General features: G+C 42.9%; 2 protein-coding genes across 2 annotated transcripts in view; both read left to right on the top strand.

The window, feature by feature from the left end:
- Nucleotides 1-10,796, top strand: LOC111958321 (uncharacterized). Its single transcript, XM_024134854.2, has 6 exons — nucleotides 1-460; nucleotides 2,780-2,910; nucleotides 3,111-3,278; nucleotides 8,704-8,868; nucleotides 9,104-9,215; nucleotides 9,449-10,796. Exons 1-6 carry the CDS (start codon nucleotides 178-180, stop codon nucleotides 10,309-10,311), a joined length of 1,722 nt encoding a protein of 573 aa, XP_023990622.2. The 5' UTR covers nucleotides 1-177; the 3' UTR covers nucleotides 10,312-10,796.
- Nucleotides 10,359-14,496, top strand: part of LOC111958424 (gastrula zinc finger protein xLCGF3.1-like) — a 17,685-nt gene continuing 13,547 nt past the window's right edge. The window contains exon 1 of the mRNA XM_070437151.1: nucleotides 10,359-10,466. Coding sequence (XP_070293252.1) covers nucleotides 10,359-10,466 — 108 coding nt within the window. The remainder of the gene's footprint in view (nucleotides 10,467-14,496) is intronic.

Genomic DNA, 14,496 nt, shown 5'->3' on the forward strand with positions numbered 1-14,496 from the left:
TAAACGGAAGTGAACAGTGATCAAGTACAATTTTTACATTAGCGTTTATGTTGTTATTCAGACGTTTATTAACACACTGTACAGCATCACATACTTACCCCAGGTAGTATTTTATTCGCGTTGGAGACAGGACAGGTTGACGTTATCTAGGTAACGCTAGGTAGCTAGGTTCTAACAATGGCTAACTGTATGGTTTTTCACACTCAAATAGCCTCCATCATGGAGGTGCTAGCGAATGCAGCCGTGGCAGAGGTCTGTAAACTCGTAGACGATGACTATGCAGTGTTTCGTTTGGAAATAACTCAAAGACATAAAGAAAACAGGGCATTGCAGAGGAAACTACAGCTACTTGAACTGAAGGTATCACGGGACCGCGCAGACAAGACGATGCGAGAGCGCATTCTCGCCAGTCGTCCCAGAAGTGTCAAGATCCTCGACCGATACAGAGGAACCGCAAGAGGTATATTAGGGGCTATTTATTTGTGGGAAATTCCGTAATTATATGTGGGGATTTTAATACGATTAGGGAACCAAATGAGCTGGTATCTCAGTCAATTTCATACATTTAAATAGAAATGTTGAAATTTGAACAAAAACTATTTATAAAGTGATATCTGATTAAATATGGTGGTGAAGACGCATACCGCAACCTGAACCCTGCAGAAACAAGGATGTTTAAAAAATATATATACTCCGTGCACAATTGTCAGAAAATGTACATTACCAGTCAAAAGTTTGGACACATACTCAATCAAGGGTTTTTCTTTATTTTTACTATTTAAAAAGAAAAATCTCCTAAAATGACATACACAAATCTAACTGCCTGTAGCTCAGGACCTGAAGCAAGGATATGCATTTTCTTGATCCCATTTGAAAGGAAACACTTTGAAGTTTGTGGAAATGTGAAATTAATGTAGGAGAATATAACACATTAGATATGGAAAAATATAATAATATATGTACCATCATCTTTGAAATGCCAGAGAAAGGCCATAATGTATTATTCCAGCCCAGGCGCAATTTAGATTTTGGCCACTAGATGGCAGCAGTGTATGTGCAAAGTTTTAGACTGATCCAATGAACAATTGTATATCTGTTCAAAATGTTGTATCAAGACTGCCCAGATGTGTGTAATTGGTATATTAATACATTTTCAAGTTCATAATTGTGCACTCTCCTCAACCCATAGCATGGTAATAGCTACTGTAAATTGGACAGTGCAGTTAGATCAACAAGAATTTAAGCTTTCTGCCCATATCAGATATGTTTATGCCCTAGGAAATGTTCATGTTAGTTACAACCTCATGCTAATCACATTAGCCTACATTAGCTTGACCGTCCCGTGGGGGGGGACACCGATCCTGTAGAGCAGGTATTCCCAAACTGGAGTAAGCGCATTTAAAAAATATTTATTTTTTCTTTATTTTTTCTTCACATTTTCAAACAGTACATTTATATTTTCCAACGGGGCTATACATTTGGGTGAGGATTTTTTCTCGCCTGAGTAGCCTCGTTTCACTGCCAAAAATAAAATTAAACCATCTAGTGTTCAGCGAAATAACACAATGTCAAATACAGGTAGCCTAGTCAAATAATTAACATCCAATCACATTAACCGTTACTCTCTCGCGGGAAACCTTCACTCCTGCGCAGACATTTAGAAACGAAACATGACAATTTGAAAAATAAGCCACGGGAGTTTTTGGAGCAAGAATAAAGATGACTTTCGAGTAGTAAGACATGCATAAAAGCAACAGATACCATTAATAAGAAGGGGCTAGAAGCATCTTATATGGTGAGCTACCGAGTGTCTAGGACAGGCAAGCCCCATACTATTGTGGAGGACTTAATTCTTCCTGCTGCCGTGGATATGGCTGGGACAATGCTGGGGGAAAAGGCCCAAAAAACTATACAGACAATGCCTTCATCAAACAACACTGTTTCACAACACATCAGTGACATTATTCTACAATGTAGAAAACAGTAAAAATAAGAATGAGTAGGTGTGTCCAAACTTTTGACTGGTACTGTATGTATAAATCCCAATTCTGTCTTTCACGGTGTCTTCGATACTCACGTGGATGACATTACTAAAGATTTATGGTGGACAATAATATACATTGTGAACAGTAAAATTTGGAAGGCAAGATGCATTATGACTATGAAATAAAGTTTTGTTCAATAAAAAAAATACAAATCAAAACAGAACTAAAAGGAATAAATAAGATGGACTCTACCACGGACACTATTAAATCTGTAAATCACGTTATGTAATTATGAACTAAAATGTATGTATTGATGTGAAACTTAATTAACTTGAATTGTATTTATGTGAACTATTTATGATTTGTAAAATGTTAACTTCAATAAAGATAATTTTTTAAGAAAAAAAGCTGAAGGTTCATTTTGCAGATGGTCGTCCTTTCCCCTCTGCGCATATGTGACTTTAAATATGTTAACCAGAATTGCATCTTGGTCAGTTTTTGGATAGTATGCAATAATTCCCCTGATTACTTAGCTATCTTGCACAAAGACACAATATCATATTCTAGCCAGGTTCTTGATTTACTGCATTTCCTATTATTTACTAATTGAAAACAATGTGATGCATGGGACATAATCTACTGATCTATAAATACCGTATCAAGAAGTTATTTGAATTGTTACCTTACATCCTTGCCAATTGTAGACAGTCAAAACTGTCTATAGTGTACAATATGGCGTTGAGCATTGACAGTACCTAACCTAATCACCTCTTTTCCACCAATCACTCTCTCAGGTGAAGGACATCTCACTGGAGGCCACAAGAGCTTTGTGAAGCCAGCGGAACACAATACATGGAGAGATGATCAACCAATCACTGTTGATGAGGGGAGTGGAACCGCAACCCAGCACTTTATCATGATAGAGGTTAGTATAATAGTGTTACATTAAAATTACAGTAGATCAAATGTGGCCAGTATATTTCAGAAAGACTCCCCTCAGCTGTTCACTTGCTTACAAGTACATCCTAATGTATCTGCCATAGGGGAGCTTCTTAGACTTCCCTATGACATTGTTATCCAATTCTACTCATGTACCAGTAATAATCTCCTCTATTCTTGTGTCAGGATGCAGAGGCTGCAGGTCCTGGGGTCAAGCTGGAGAGGTCTCAAAAAGAGGAGGACCCACRGCACAGCAGAGACATCCATACTGGAACGGCTGGAGCGCCCCCTGTAGCCACGGAGGAACCCACCACCGCCCCAGCGCCACCCATTACCCGACGAAACATCATGGAGGTCAGTGGAACGCTGAACGCCGTCCTCAAGTCCGAGACAGATACAGAGACTTTAACGGGGCTGGACCGACTGGGCTGTCCTCCTGCTCCCCGATCAGAGTATTTACTTTACAGTAACACGAGCCCGAGGACGGTTCTGTCCCATCAGGACTCATCAGGTGACACGTTACAGACTGGCAATGATCCGTCCTGTTCATACGCTACAGAGATGATACCTAGTGACATGCCTGTCGGCTTAGATACACAGACTAATCCATTGAGAGGGGACTGGAACCGGTACAGTAGTAGTGTATACTCTGAAGGGTCCCTAGATAAGAAAGGGGAGGGTCTGGTCGTAGATGAGGTGACTGTGAAAGTGGAAGGCGACACTCCTCTGACGTGGAATGCAGACGAGACTCACTTAGGAGAAGGACACTCGCAGGGCAACACCAGTGACTTCTTAGACTACAGGGAACGCTTACAGACAAATCCAAATGTCACAACCCACTCCCCTTTACACCCGCTCAGGGATCGCAACCCAGTGTCCACGTCGATGGTACCTTCCGATTCACACGGCCACATCCTTTTCGATCAGGTATTGAACTCAAACAACAGGGCTAGAGCCCAGGCTCAGGGAGGGGGAGCAACATCAGTCAATAGTAAAGAGAAACGGTTCCTCTGCATGTTCTGTAACAAAGGCTTCAGCCGCCCCCAGAAGGTAGAGATCCACCAGAGGGTCCACACAGGGGAGAAACCCTACAGCTGTACCCAGTGTCACATGCGCTTCGCCCAGGCTTGCAACCTGAAGAGGCATCAGAGGGTCCACACAGGGGAGAAATCCTATAGCTGCCCCCAGTGTGAAAAGAGTTTCTCCCACCAGCACCAGCTGAAGATGCACCTGAAGGTCCACATGGGAGAGAGGCCGTTCCCCTGTGTGTAGGGCTGTTACGGTGACGTAATACCGCCAGACTGGTGGTCACGAGTCATGACCGTAGTCAAATTCCACGTGACCGTTGAGTCATAGTAACAGGGCTACTCAAACTGCACTCTGTAAATGAATGGTGCTGATGGGCGTTAGTAGCCTACCAAACTTGCTAACCATCAAGACGCTAATGGCCTGGTGCTCAACGCTCTATTGTCCCTCAAATTACTCTGACATCAATGCTAATGCGTTTGAAAATCTTATCAAACACTTCATGATTGAATTTGAATAATCTGCAGGGGTTGAAATAGCAGGAATGTGTGTGTTGCATTCTGAAAATACAGGTGTATTGACCATGACATTCAATTTCAAGTTCCACATTTTTATAGACTTGCTGCTATTACCCGAAACGTCTCATCCATCCTCCAAACCACGCTCTCTCTCTCTTAGCAGAGTGATTTGAGGGACAATAGAATGCTAGAGCCTTGATGGCCTTTAGCAAGTTTGGTAGGCTACTAACGCCCATCAGCACCATTCATTTACAGAGCGCAGTTTGAGTAGCCCAGTTACCATGACTCAACGGTCACGTGGAATTTGACTACAGTCATTCAATTTCAAGTTCCACATTTTTATATTGACTTGCTGTTATTATCCGAAACGTCTCATCCATCCTCCAAACCACGCTCTTTCTCTGCGCTCCAAGTTGCAATTGTGGGAAAATCACAGTTTTAAAAGCAAATAGGCCTACTGTTGTGACTGATGGAGAGAGGAGAGTCTCAGCCTTATTTGTATTTTTTTTGCACTTTTTACCCCTTTTTCTCCCCAATTTCGTGATACCTAATTAGTAGTTAGTCTTGTCCCATCGCTGCAACTCCCGTACGGACTTGTACGAGGCGAAGGTCGAGAGTCATGCGTCCTCCGAAACATGACCCGCCAAGCCGCACTGCTTCTTGACACACTACTCGCTTAACCCGGAAGCCAGCTGCACCAATGTGTCGGAGGAAACACCGTATAGCTGTCTGTCAGCTTGCAGGCGCCTGGCCTGCCACAAGGAGTCGCGAGATGGGACAAGGACATCCCAGCCGGCCAAACCCTCCTCTAACCTGGACGCTGGGCCAATTGTGCGCCGCTTCATGGGTCTCCCGGTTGCGGCCAGCTGCGACACAGCCCGGGATCGAACCAGGGTCTGTAGTGACGCCTCTAGCACTGCGATGCAGTGCCTTAGACTGCTGCGCCACTCGGGAGGGAGGAGGGTCTCAGCTTTCTGTAGGTATTATATTTATTTCTCAACTTTATATTTGGACGGCTGGAGCATAAGCCTATAGACGTCATTGGGTATGCTGAAAACTGTTCAGGACATTACATTAACTGTTAACTAACTACATGAGCTGTTAGATTAGTAAATTACACAGCTAACTATCAGCATATTATATTTAGTTTTCTAGCTAATGCATTATGAGTTTCCACTTGCTCAGAATTAGCCCAAATCCACATTTTATATATATATATGTATGTCCCTACTGTTGGTGCGTGCAAATGCGAGTCATTTCAACTGAACATTGTGCTTACATTTTAATGAAGAATGAAATCAAATAAATCTTATTCATAATGAATTGATGCGTGTCAGGAGCTGGTCATTTTTCCAACACACCTATTATAGCGTTCGTGTTTCAACGACACTGTTGAGTGCATACGGATGGCATGCACATGCAGCTGATAATGGCCCATTCTAAATCTAAACTAATTTTACACATATATTATTTAGTATAAATGCCTTATTAATTTGAGAATAGTCTGATGGGAGGGAATATTATCACTTGTGAATGAGAGACTAATGAACAGCGTGTGCAGTCTAGGCATGAAACAGAGCATATGCCTTTTTTGCWACTTTTTAAATCATCAATAGTTGCGTCATATGTTTTGATTTCTAAGACCTTCTAAGGTTTGACTCACAACTAAAGTAGCCACATAACGTTTCAAATTATCACTTTTTACACTCAACACAGAATAGCCGCTCCATTGCGCACTCGCTCAGCAATCGTTAGAGAAAAATATCCTTTCCATTTTATTAATCAATGTTCACTTATATTCTTGTAACTATAAAATCATATGATGTAAAATAATTGTACAGGAATTAAGCGTATCTTTTCTGCTATTGGCATGGCAGACCCAGATCGGTAACATACATTAGTCCGACTCAACATGAAATTCTGTTCTTCTGAAATACATTTTCTTCATATAATAATGTTTCTTAACACCAGCTATTAAATGGATTTATAATACTTATTTGAATTGTAGATGTTCCAAAGGCGCGCATCAGCGGCTTGTATGCGTGGAAACCCGGAGATGCCAACCGTGTTTATGTTAATACATGGTCAATAACCGTGAGACCGGTGGTCATTTTGCATGCCAGTTAACGGCTGACACATTTTCATGACCACAACAGCGCTAAGTGTACACACTGCAGGAAGAGGTTTGAGAGGAGCTACCTCAGGATACACCAGCAGAAAAAACATTCCACTCTATAACATAGAAACCATTCTACTTGATATCTTCTGATGTTTAGATCAAACCCTGCATTAAAGACAAAGATTACTTTTCATTGTTGTCAGCAGAAAAGATCCACAGATGAATTTGGAATAACGAGAGTAACAGATTTCAGTGTTGAATATTCCTAGGTACAATATTGCAGTCAGACGTAAAACATCTGTTAGATATTGTGTTAGTACTGTGTAAGCTATATTATGTTCACAAATGCCTGTTTCATTACTTCTATTCAACTACCTTTTATTTCCCCAAGACACTTTTAATGAGAAAATGAATGCAGTTTATCAAGTCCATGGACATTTTTTGTTAAGGCATGTGTGGTTTTCATATGGTATATATAAAACTTTGTTTAATAAACACAAAATTGACTTTTCTTTCACTTTCATTGGGACTCTCTTTTTAGTATGAATCACATCTGATATCACCCTATTCTACATACACCCAACAGTGCTTTATAACCAATATACACTTAGGGCCTACATACAGTATCTAGAGAAAGTATTCACAGCCCTTGACTTTTTCCATTTTTGTTTTGTTACAAAGTGGGATTAAAATAGATTTAATTGTAATTTTTTGTCAACGATCTACAAAAAAATACTTGATTAGATAAGTATTCAACTCCCTGAGTCTATACAGGTTAGAATCACCTTTGGCAGCAATTACAACTGTGAATCTTTTGAGTAAGTCTCTAAGAGCTTTCCGCACCTGGATTGTGCAACATTTGCCCATTTTATTATTTAACAAAATCTTCCATCTCTGTCAAATTGGTTGTTGATCATTGCTAGACAACCATTTTCAGGTCTTGGCATAGATTTTCAAGCAGATTTCAGTCAAAACTGTAGCTTGGCCACTCAGGAACATTCACTGTCTTCTTGGTAAGCAGCTCCAGTGTAGATTTGGCCTTGTGTTTTAGGTTATAGTCCTGCTGAAAGATGAATTCCTCCTAGTATCTGGTGGAAAGCAAACTGAACCAGGTTTTCCTCTAGAATTTTGCCTGTGCTTAGCTCCATTCTGTGTATTTTCTATCCTGAAAAACTCCCCAGTCCTTAATGATTACAAGCATACTCATAACATGATGCAGCCACCACTATGCTTGAAAATGTGGAGAGTGGTACTCAGTAATGTGTTGTACTGGATTTGTATTTTGTATTCTGGAAAAAGTTAATTGCTTTGTCACATTTTTTGCAGTATTACTTAAGTGCCTTGTTGCAAACAGGATGTGTGTTTTGGAATAATTTTTATTCTGTACAGGCTTCCTTCTTTTCACTCTGTCAAATAGGTTAGTATTGTGGAGTAACTACAATGTTGTTGATCCGTTCTCCTATCACAGCCATTAAAGTCAGGGGTTGAATACTCATTGACTCAAGACATTTCAGCTTTTCATATTTAATTGATTTGTAAAAATGTTGAAAAACAATTCCACTTTGACATTATGGGGTATTGTGTGTAGGCCAGTAACCCAAAGMATCTCAATTGAATCCATTTTAAATTCAGGCTGTAACACAACARAATTTGGAACAAGTCAAGGGGTATGAATACTTTCAGAAGGCACTATAACAGAGGTGGATGCTGAGAGGAGAACGGCTCATAATAATGGCTGGAATGGAGTTTAAGGGATGGAATAGAGTGAATGGAATGGTATGAAAACCGTGTTTTTATACCATTCGATTTACTCCATTCCAGCCATTGTTATGAGCTGTTCTACCCTCAACAGCCTTCACTGCACTGTACCTACACATACCCACACACTAACAAACACCTACTGTGCACATCAAAATAGTTGAGTCAGGTTTGCACGACGATGACTCATATTTACGTCCACCATGATGAGTTTAACAACAATGAAGTCAGTCTGTAACTACAGTATATGACTCACATAGTGGAGATGGGTAAACACTCCATGTTGAAAGTGTGTTTATTATCTGTGTGTACCATAGGGAGTGTATGTCTGTGTAATCTGTATCACCCTCTCTTCCAGGAGGAGGAGGGTCCAGAGGTGCTGCTGGTGAAGGAGGAGGAGTGTGAGGAGGGTCTGGGGAACCCTGAGAGGACCATGGTCATGGACGACAACCAGATTACACCTCCTCCTGAACTCACAGAGGAACCAGCTGAGCAGCACAGGACCACACACAGTCTCACTGAGGTGAGCCCACTGTGAACTACTGACTGGTATTAGGTCAGGTCTTAATTAATTTTGTCTAAGTATGGGACCATGCCATTGAATTCTCCAACATCAGTATAGTATCAAATCAACTAACATGTTTGCATAGTATTCATAGCAATCCCTCATTGCCCAATCAATGAGGGATTGCCCTCATAGCAGGGTGCTCATATCAGATGTCTTGATCCAACATCCTCTCACTCTGTATCTCTTACAGTCAGTAGACATGGAGGATGGGAAGCCTGCTCTGCTGATGGTCAAAGAGGAGACGATAGAAGATGAACCAGAGAGCATTGATCTGCTGAGTGGACTAAAGATGGGGGAGCAAGGTAAGGGAGAAATACATATAGCCTACATACACTAATAGGTATTCAATGGGAATAGTGATACTCCTGGCTATTATTTTATCTTAATTTTCTTCATTCATAAAATTAAATCAATACAACTTATGTTTACATACAACAAAGACACAATGTATTAACTTGACCAGGTAATTGACTCAAAAACACTCCATATGTAGAGTTTTCTCTGCCAAAGTCTATTTTGTAACCTCTTCCTGCAGGTGGTTGGCTAGAGGCTAACAGAGGAGACTGGGTGGCCATCTTGGATTCCCAGACGAGTGCAGTCAATGGCCTGGGGGATGACATCCCTGAGCAAGCCAGGACCAGAGGCAACACAGTGATCAGCGGATGGGACAACGTCCTCAACTCTGGGCTGGGGAACAACACTGTTAACCACAACCAGAAACAGACTGTCGAACACAAAACAACAGCTGAACTTAGTCTTCATGACAGACTGGCTGAGACCAGGGTGAGGCGTAGATTTGGTCTGCGGGGACGGGGAGGTGTCTGTATGAGAACAGACACAGACTCGGCTAGCGATGCTCCATCCTGCTCCTATAGTTGTGATTCAGAGAAACTGATGGTGCCGCAGGTTAACCCCCTAACAGGTGCTGCCTTCAGCTTGCCTTCTATAGGATCTATCAATTGGAACATGGACCCTGCAACAACACAGACACTCCCTGGCCTTCATCCTCCTCACACTCTCCTAATGTTAAACCAGACCTCAGACAACACAAGTACCTCAACACTAAATGGCTACACAAGCCCTTTGACCAATGACAGTAGTAGAGACGGAATCATTAAAGGTGGCATCACCAAAGAGAAGCGCTTCCCATGTTCGTTCTGTGGGAAAACCTTCAGTTTCCCCAAACAAGTAGAGATCCACCAGAGGATTCACACGGGGGAGAAACCATTCGGCTGCCACCTGTGCTGGGCCAGTTTTTCACACTCGTTCAGCCTGAAGAGGCACCAGAGGGTCCATACAGGGGAGAAACCATTCAATTGCCACCTGTGCCGGGCCAGTTTTTCACATTTGTTTAACCTGAAGAGGCACCAGAGTGTCCACACAGGGGAGAAATCCTGAAGCTGCCCCAGTGTGAGAAGAAGTTCTCCCACCAGCACCAGCTGAAGATGCACCTGAAGGTCCACAAGGGAGAGAGGCCGTTCGCCTGTACGCACTGCGGGAAGAGGTTCTCAGAGGAGAGACCTCAGGATACACCAGCAGAAAACATGGCCCATGTATAGAGTATAGTGATATGTAGTACTGGTTAGTGTGTTTGTAGTTAATTCTGTTGCTTTTGGATGTAGTAGGGAACTGGATGAGGTGAACTCCACCCAGCACAGCTAGAAGAGGACTGCCACCCCTCAGAGCCTGGTTCCTCTCTAGTTCTCTTCCTAGGTTCCTGCCTTTCTAGGGAGTTTTTCATAGCCACTGTGCTTTTACATCATGCATTGCTTGCTGTTTGGGGTTTTAGGCTGGGTTTCTGTATAGCACTTTGTGACATCTGCTGATGTAAAAAGGGCTTTATAAATACATTTGATTGAAATGTGATTGAACTGAGGAAAGAATGAGTATGATGAGGCAGAGTAGATGATATGGCGATGGTTGGTGTGATGCTGTCTGTAAAAATACTTCACTAATGAAGAATGACAAACTTAGTCCCTTTAGGTTGACATTGGTGTTATGAGATCAGGATGGTGCCTTATAATGTTAAACCTTTTCCGAAGTATTCTAAAATTAATTTTATCAAAGTAAGGGTTCCAGATTTACAGAAAAGGTACCATAGTGAGAAAAGTAAATTTACTTGTATCATTTTGTGCAATAAAAGTACTGTACTTCATTATGCAAGTAGATTTGTTGAAATTATATACAGAATTGACTCTGTTCTGACTGACTTGGTTATTTTTGTATCATTGAAGGGACTGAGTTTCCCTTATCAATCTAACCAAAACATTATACTTCATTATTTAATCAACACACACAGTCGTGGCCCTTGCACTTTTATCAAGTAACTGACAATTTTCCCTAAAAATAAGTTGAAATTCACCAATGTATTTGGTCTCCACAATTCTATATTTCACTGTTAATATTACATAACCTTTGTTTTTGATTCAGAACTTAATATATCCATTTAAATCAGAAAATAAACATGGCATTGACTAAATTATTGACACCCTAGACGTAAAATTTGCTAGCTCAGCCTTTGGTCAATATAATTGCAATCAAGTGCTTCCTATAGCCATCGATGAGCTTCCTGCACCTCTGTACTGGCAGTTTGGCCCAATCTTCTTGTGTGCCGTCTCCCAACTGAGAGCATCAGCTGTTCCAGGCGATTGTGTGATCCCGCTCTCCGCAGCCGATGTGAGTAAGTCCATTAAACAGGTCAACATTCACAAGGCCGCAGGGCCAGACGGATTACCAGGACGTGTACTCCGAGCATGCGCTGACCAACTGGCAAGTGTCTTCACTGACATTTTCAACCTCTCCCTGTCTGAGTCTGTAATACCTACATGTTTCAAGCAAACCACCATAATCCCTGTGCCCAAGAAAACTAAGGTAACCTCCCTAAATGACTACTGACCCGTAGCACTCACGTCTGTAGCCATGAAATGCTTTGAAAAACTGATCATGGCTCACATCAACACCATTATCCCAGAAACCCTAGACCCACTTCAATTTGCATACCGCCCCAACAGATCCACAGATGATGCAATCTCTATTGCACTCCACACTGCCCTTTCACACCAGGACAAAAGGAACACCTAAACTCAACAAAAAAAGAAACGTCCCTTTTTCAGGACCCTGTCTTTCAAAGATAATTCATAAAAATCCAAGTAAGGGACGGGGACGGGGACGGGGACGGGGATTACATGGAGCTCTGCAACACAGCAGCCCATCACAGATCTTCAATGTAAAGGGTTTAAACACTGTTTCCCATGCTTGTTCAATGAACCATAAACAATTAATGAACATGCACCTGTGGAACGGTCGTTAAGACACTAACAGCTTACAGACGGTAAGCAATTAAGGTCACAGTTATGAAAACTTAGGACACTAAAGAGGTCTTTCTACTGACTCTGGAAAAACACCAAAAGAAAGATGCCCAGGGTCCCTGCTCATCTGCGTGAACGTGCCTTAGGCATGCTGCAAGGAGGCATCAAGACTGCAGATGTGGCCAGGGCAATAAATTGCAATGTCCGTACTGTGAGACGCCTAAGACAGCACTACTGACAGACCACGTGTAACAACACCTGCACAGGATCGGTACATCCGAACATCACACCTGCAGGACAGGTACAGGATGGCAACAACAACTGCCCGAGTTACACCAGGAACGCACAATCCCTCCATCAGTGCTCAGACTGTCCTCAATAGGCTGAGAGAGGCTGGACTGAGGGCTTGTAGGCCTGTTGTAAGGCAGGTCCTCACCAGACATCACTGGCAACAACGTCGCCTATGGGCACAAACCCACCATCGCTGGACCAGACAGGCCTGGCAAAAAGTGCTCTTTACTGACGAGTCGCGGTTTTGTCTCACCAGGGGTGATGGTCGGATTCGTGTTTATCGTCGAAGGAATAAGCATTACGCCGAGGCCTGTACTCTGGAGCGGGATCGATTTGGAGGTTTAGGGTCTGTCATGGTCTGGGGCGGTGTGTCACAGCATCATCGGACTGAGCTTGTTTCAGGCAATCAGTCATTGCAGGCAATCTCAACGCTGTGCGTTACAGGGAAGACGTCCTCCTCCCTCATGTGGTACCCTTCCTGCAGGCTCATCCTGACATGACCCTCCAGCATGACAATGCCATACTGCTCGTTCTGTGTATGATTTCCTGCAAGACAGGAATGTCAGTGTTCTGCCATGGCCAGCGAAGAGTACGGATCTCAATCCCATTGAGCACGTCTGGGACCTGTTGGATCAGAGGGTGAGGGCTAGGGCCATTTCCCCCCAGAAATTTCTGGGAACTTGCAGGTGCCTTGGTGGAAGAGTGGGGTAACATTTCACAGCAAGAACTGGCAAATCTGGTGCAGTTCATGAGGAGGAGATGCACTGCAGTACTTAATGCAGCTGGTGGCCACACCAGATACTGACTGTTGAAATGTCAGAATAATAGATAGAGAATAATTTATTGTCAGCTTTTATATTCTTCATCACAATTTCCCAACCTGGGGTCAGAAGTTTACATAACACTCAATAGTATTTGGTCAGCATTGCCTTTAAATTGTTCAACTTGCGGTCAAACGTTTCGATGTAGCTTTCCACCAAGCTTCCCACAACAATTTGAGTGAATTTTGGCCCCATCCTTCCCTGACAAAGCTGGTGTAGACTGAGTCAGGTTTGTAGGCCTCTCCTTGCTCGCAAACCGCTTTTTCAGGTCTGCCCACAATTTTCTATGGGAAGTGAGAGGTCAGGGCTTTGTAGATGCGCCATCCGAAATACCTTGACTTGTGTTTGTCCTTAGCACATTTTGCCACGAACTTGGAAGTATGGCTTGGGGTCATTTGGAAGACCCATTTGCGACCAAGCTTTAACTTCCTGACTGATGTCTTGAGAAAAGTGGTGATCCTAACTGACCTAAGACAGGGAATTTTTACTAGGATTAAATGTCAGGAATTGTGAAAAACTGAGTTTAATGTGTATTTGGCTAAGGTGTATGTAAACTTCTGACTTCAACTGTAGGTAGAGATATTAAATGACTATGCATAGAGTAGCAGGCAGCGTAGAGGGGGGGGGGGGGACAATGCAAAGTAGTCTGGGTAGCCATTTGATTGATGTTCAGGTTCTTTTGGCTTGGGAGGTAGAAGTGTTTAGAAGCCTCTTGGACCAAGTCTTGGTGTTCCGGTACCCGGCTTGCTGTGTGGTAGCGGAGAGAACAGTCTATGACTAGGGTGGCTGGGAGTCTTTGACAACTCTTAGGGCCTTCCTCTGACACACGCCTGGATATAGAGGTCCTGGATGGCAGGAAGCTTGACCCCAGTGATTACTGGGCCGTACGCACTTCCCTCTGTAGTGCCTTGCGGTCGAGGCCAAGCAGTTGCCATACCAGGCATTGATGCATCCCGCCAGGATGCCCTCATGGTGCAGCTGTAAAACCTTTTGAGGATCTGATGACCCATGCCAAATCTTTTCAATCACCTGCGGGGGAAGAGGTTTTGGTGTGCTTGGACCATGTTAGTTTTGTTGGGGATGTGGACGCCAAGGAACTTGAAGCTCTCAACCTGCTCCAATCACAGCCCCGTCGAATGAGAGTGGCGGGGTGTGCTCGTACG

Source organism: Salvelinus sp. IW2-2015, linkage group LG34 (genome assembly GCF_002910315.2).
Source record: "Salvelinus sp. IW2-2015 linkage group LG34, ASM291031v2, whole genome shotgun sequence".
In the NCBI taxonomy this organism is placed as follows: Eukaryota; Metazoa; Chordata; class Actinopteri; order Salmoniformes; family Salmonidae; genus Salvelinus; species Salvelinus sp. IW2-2015.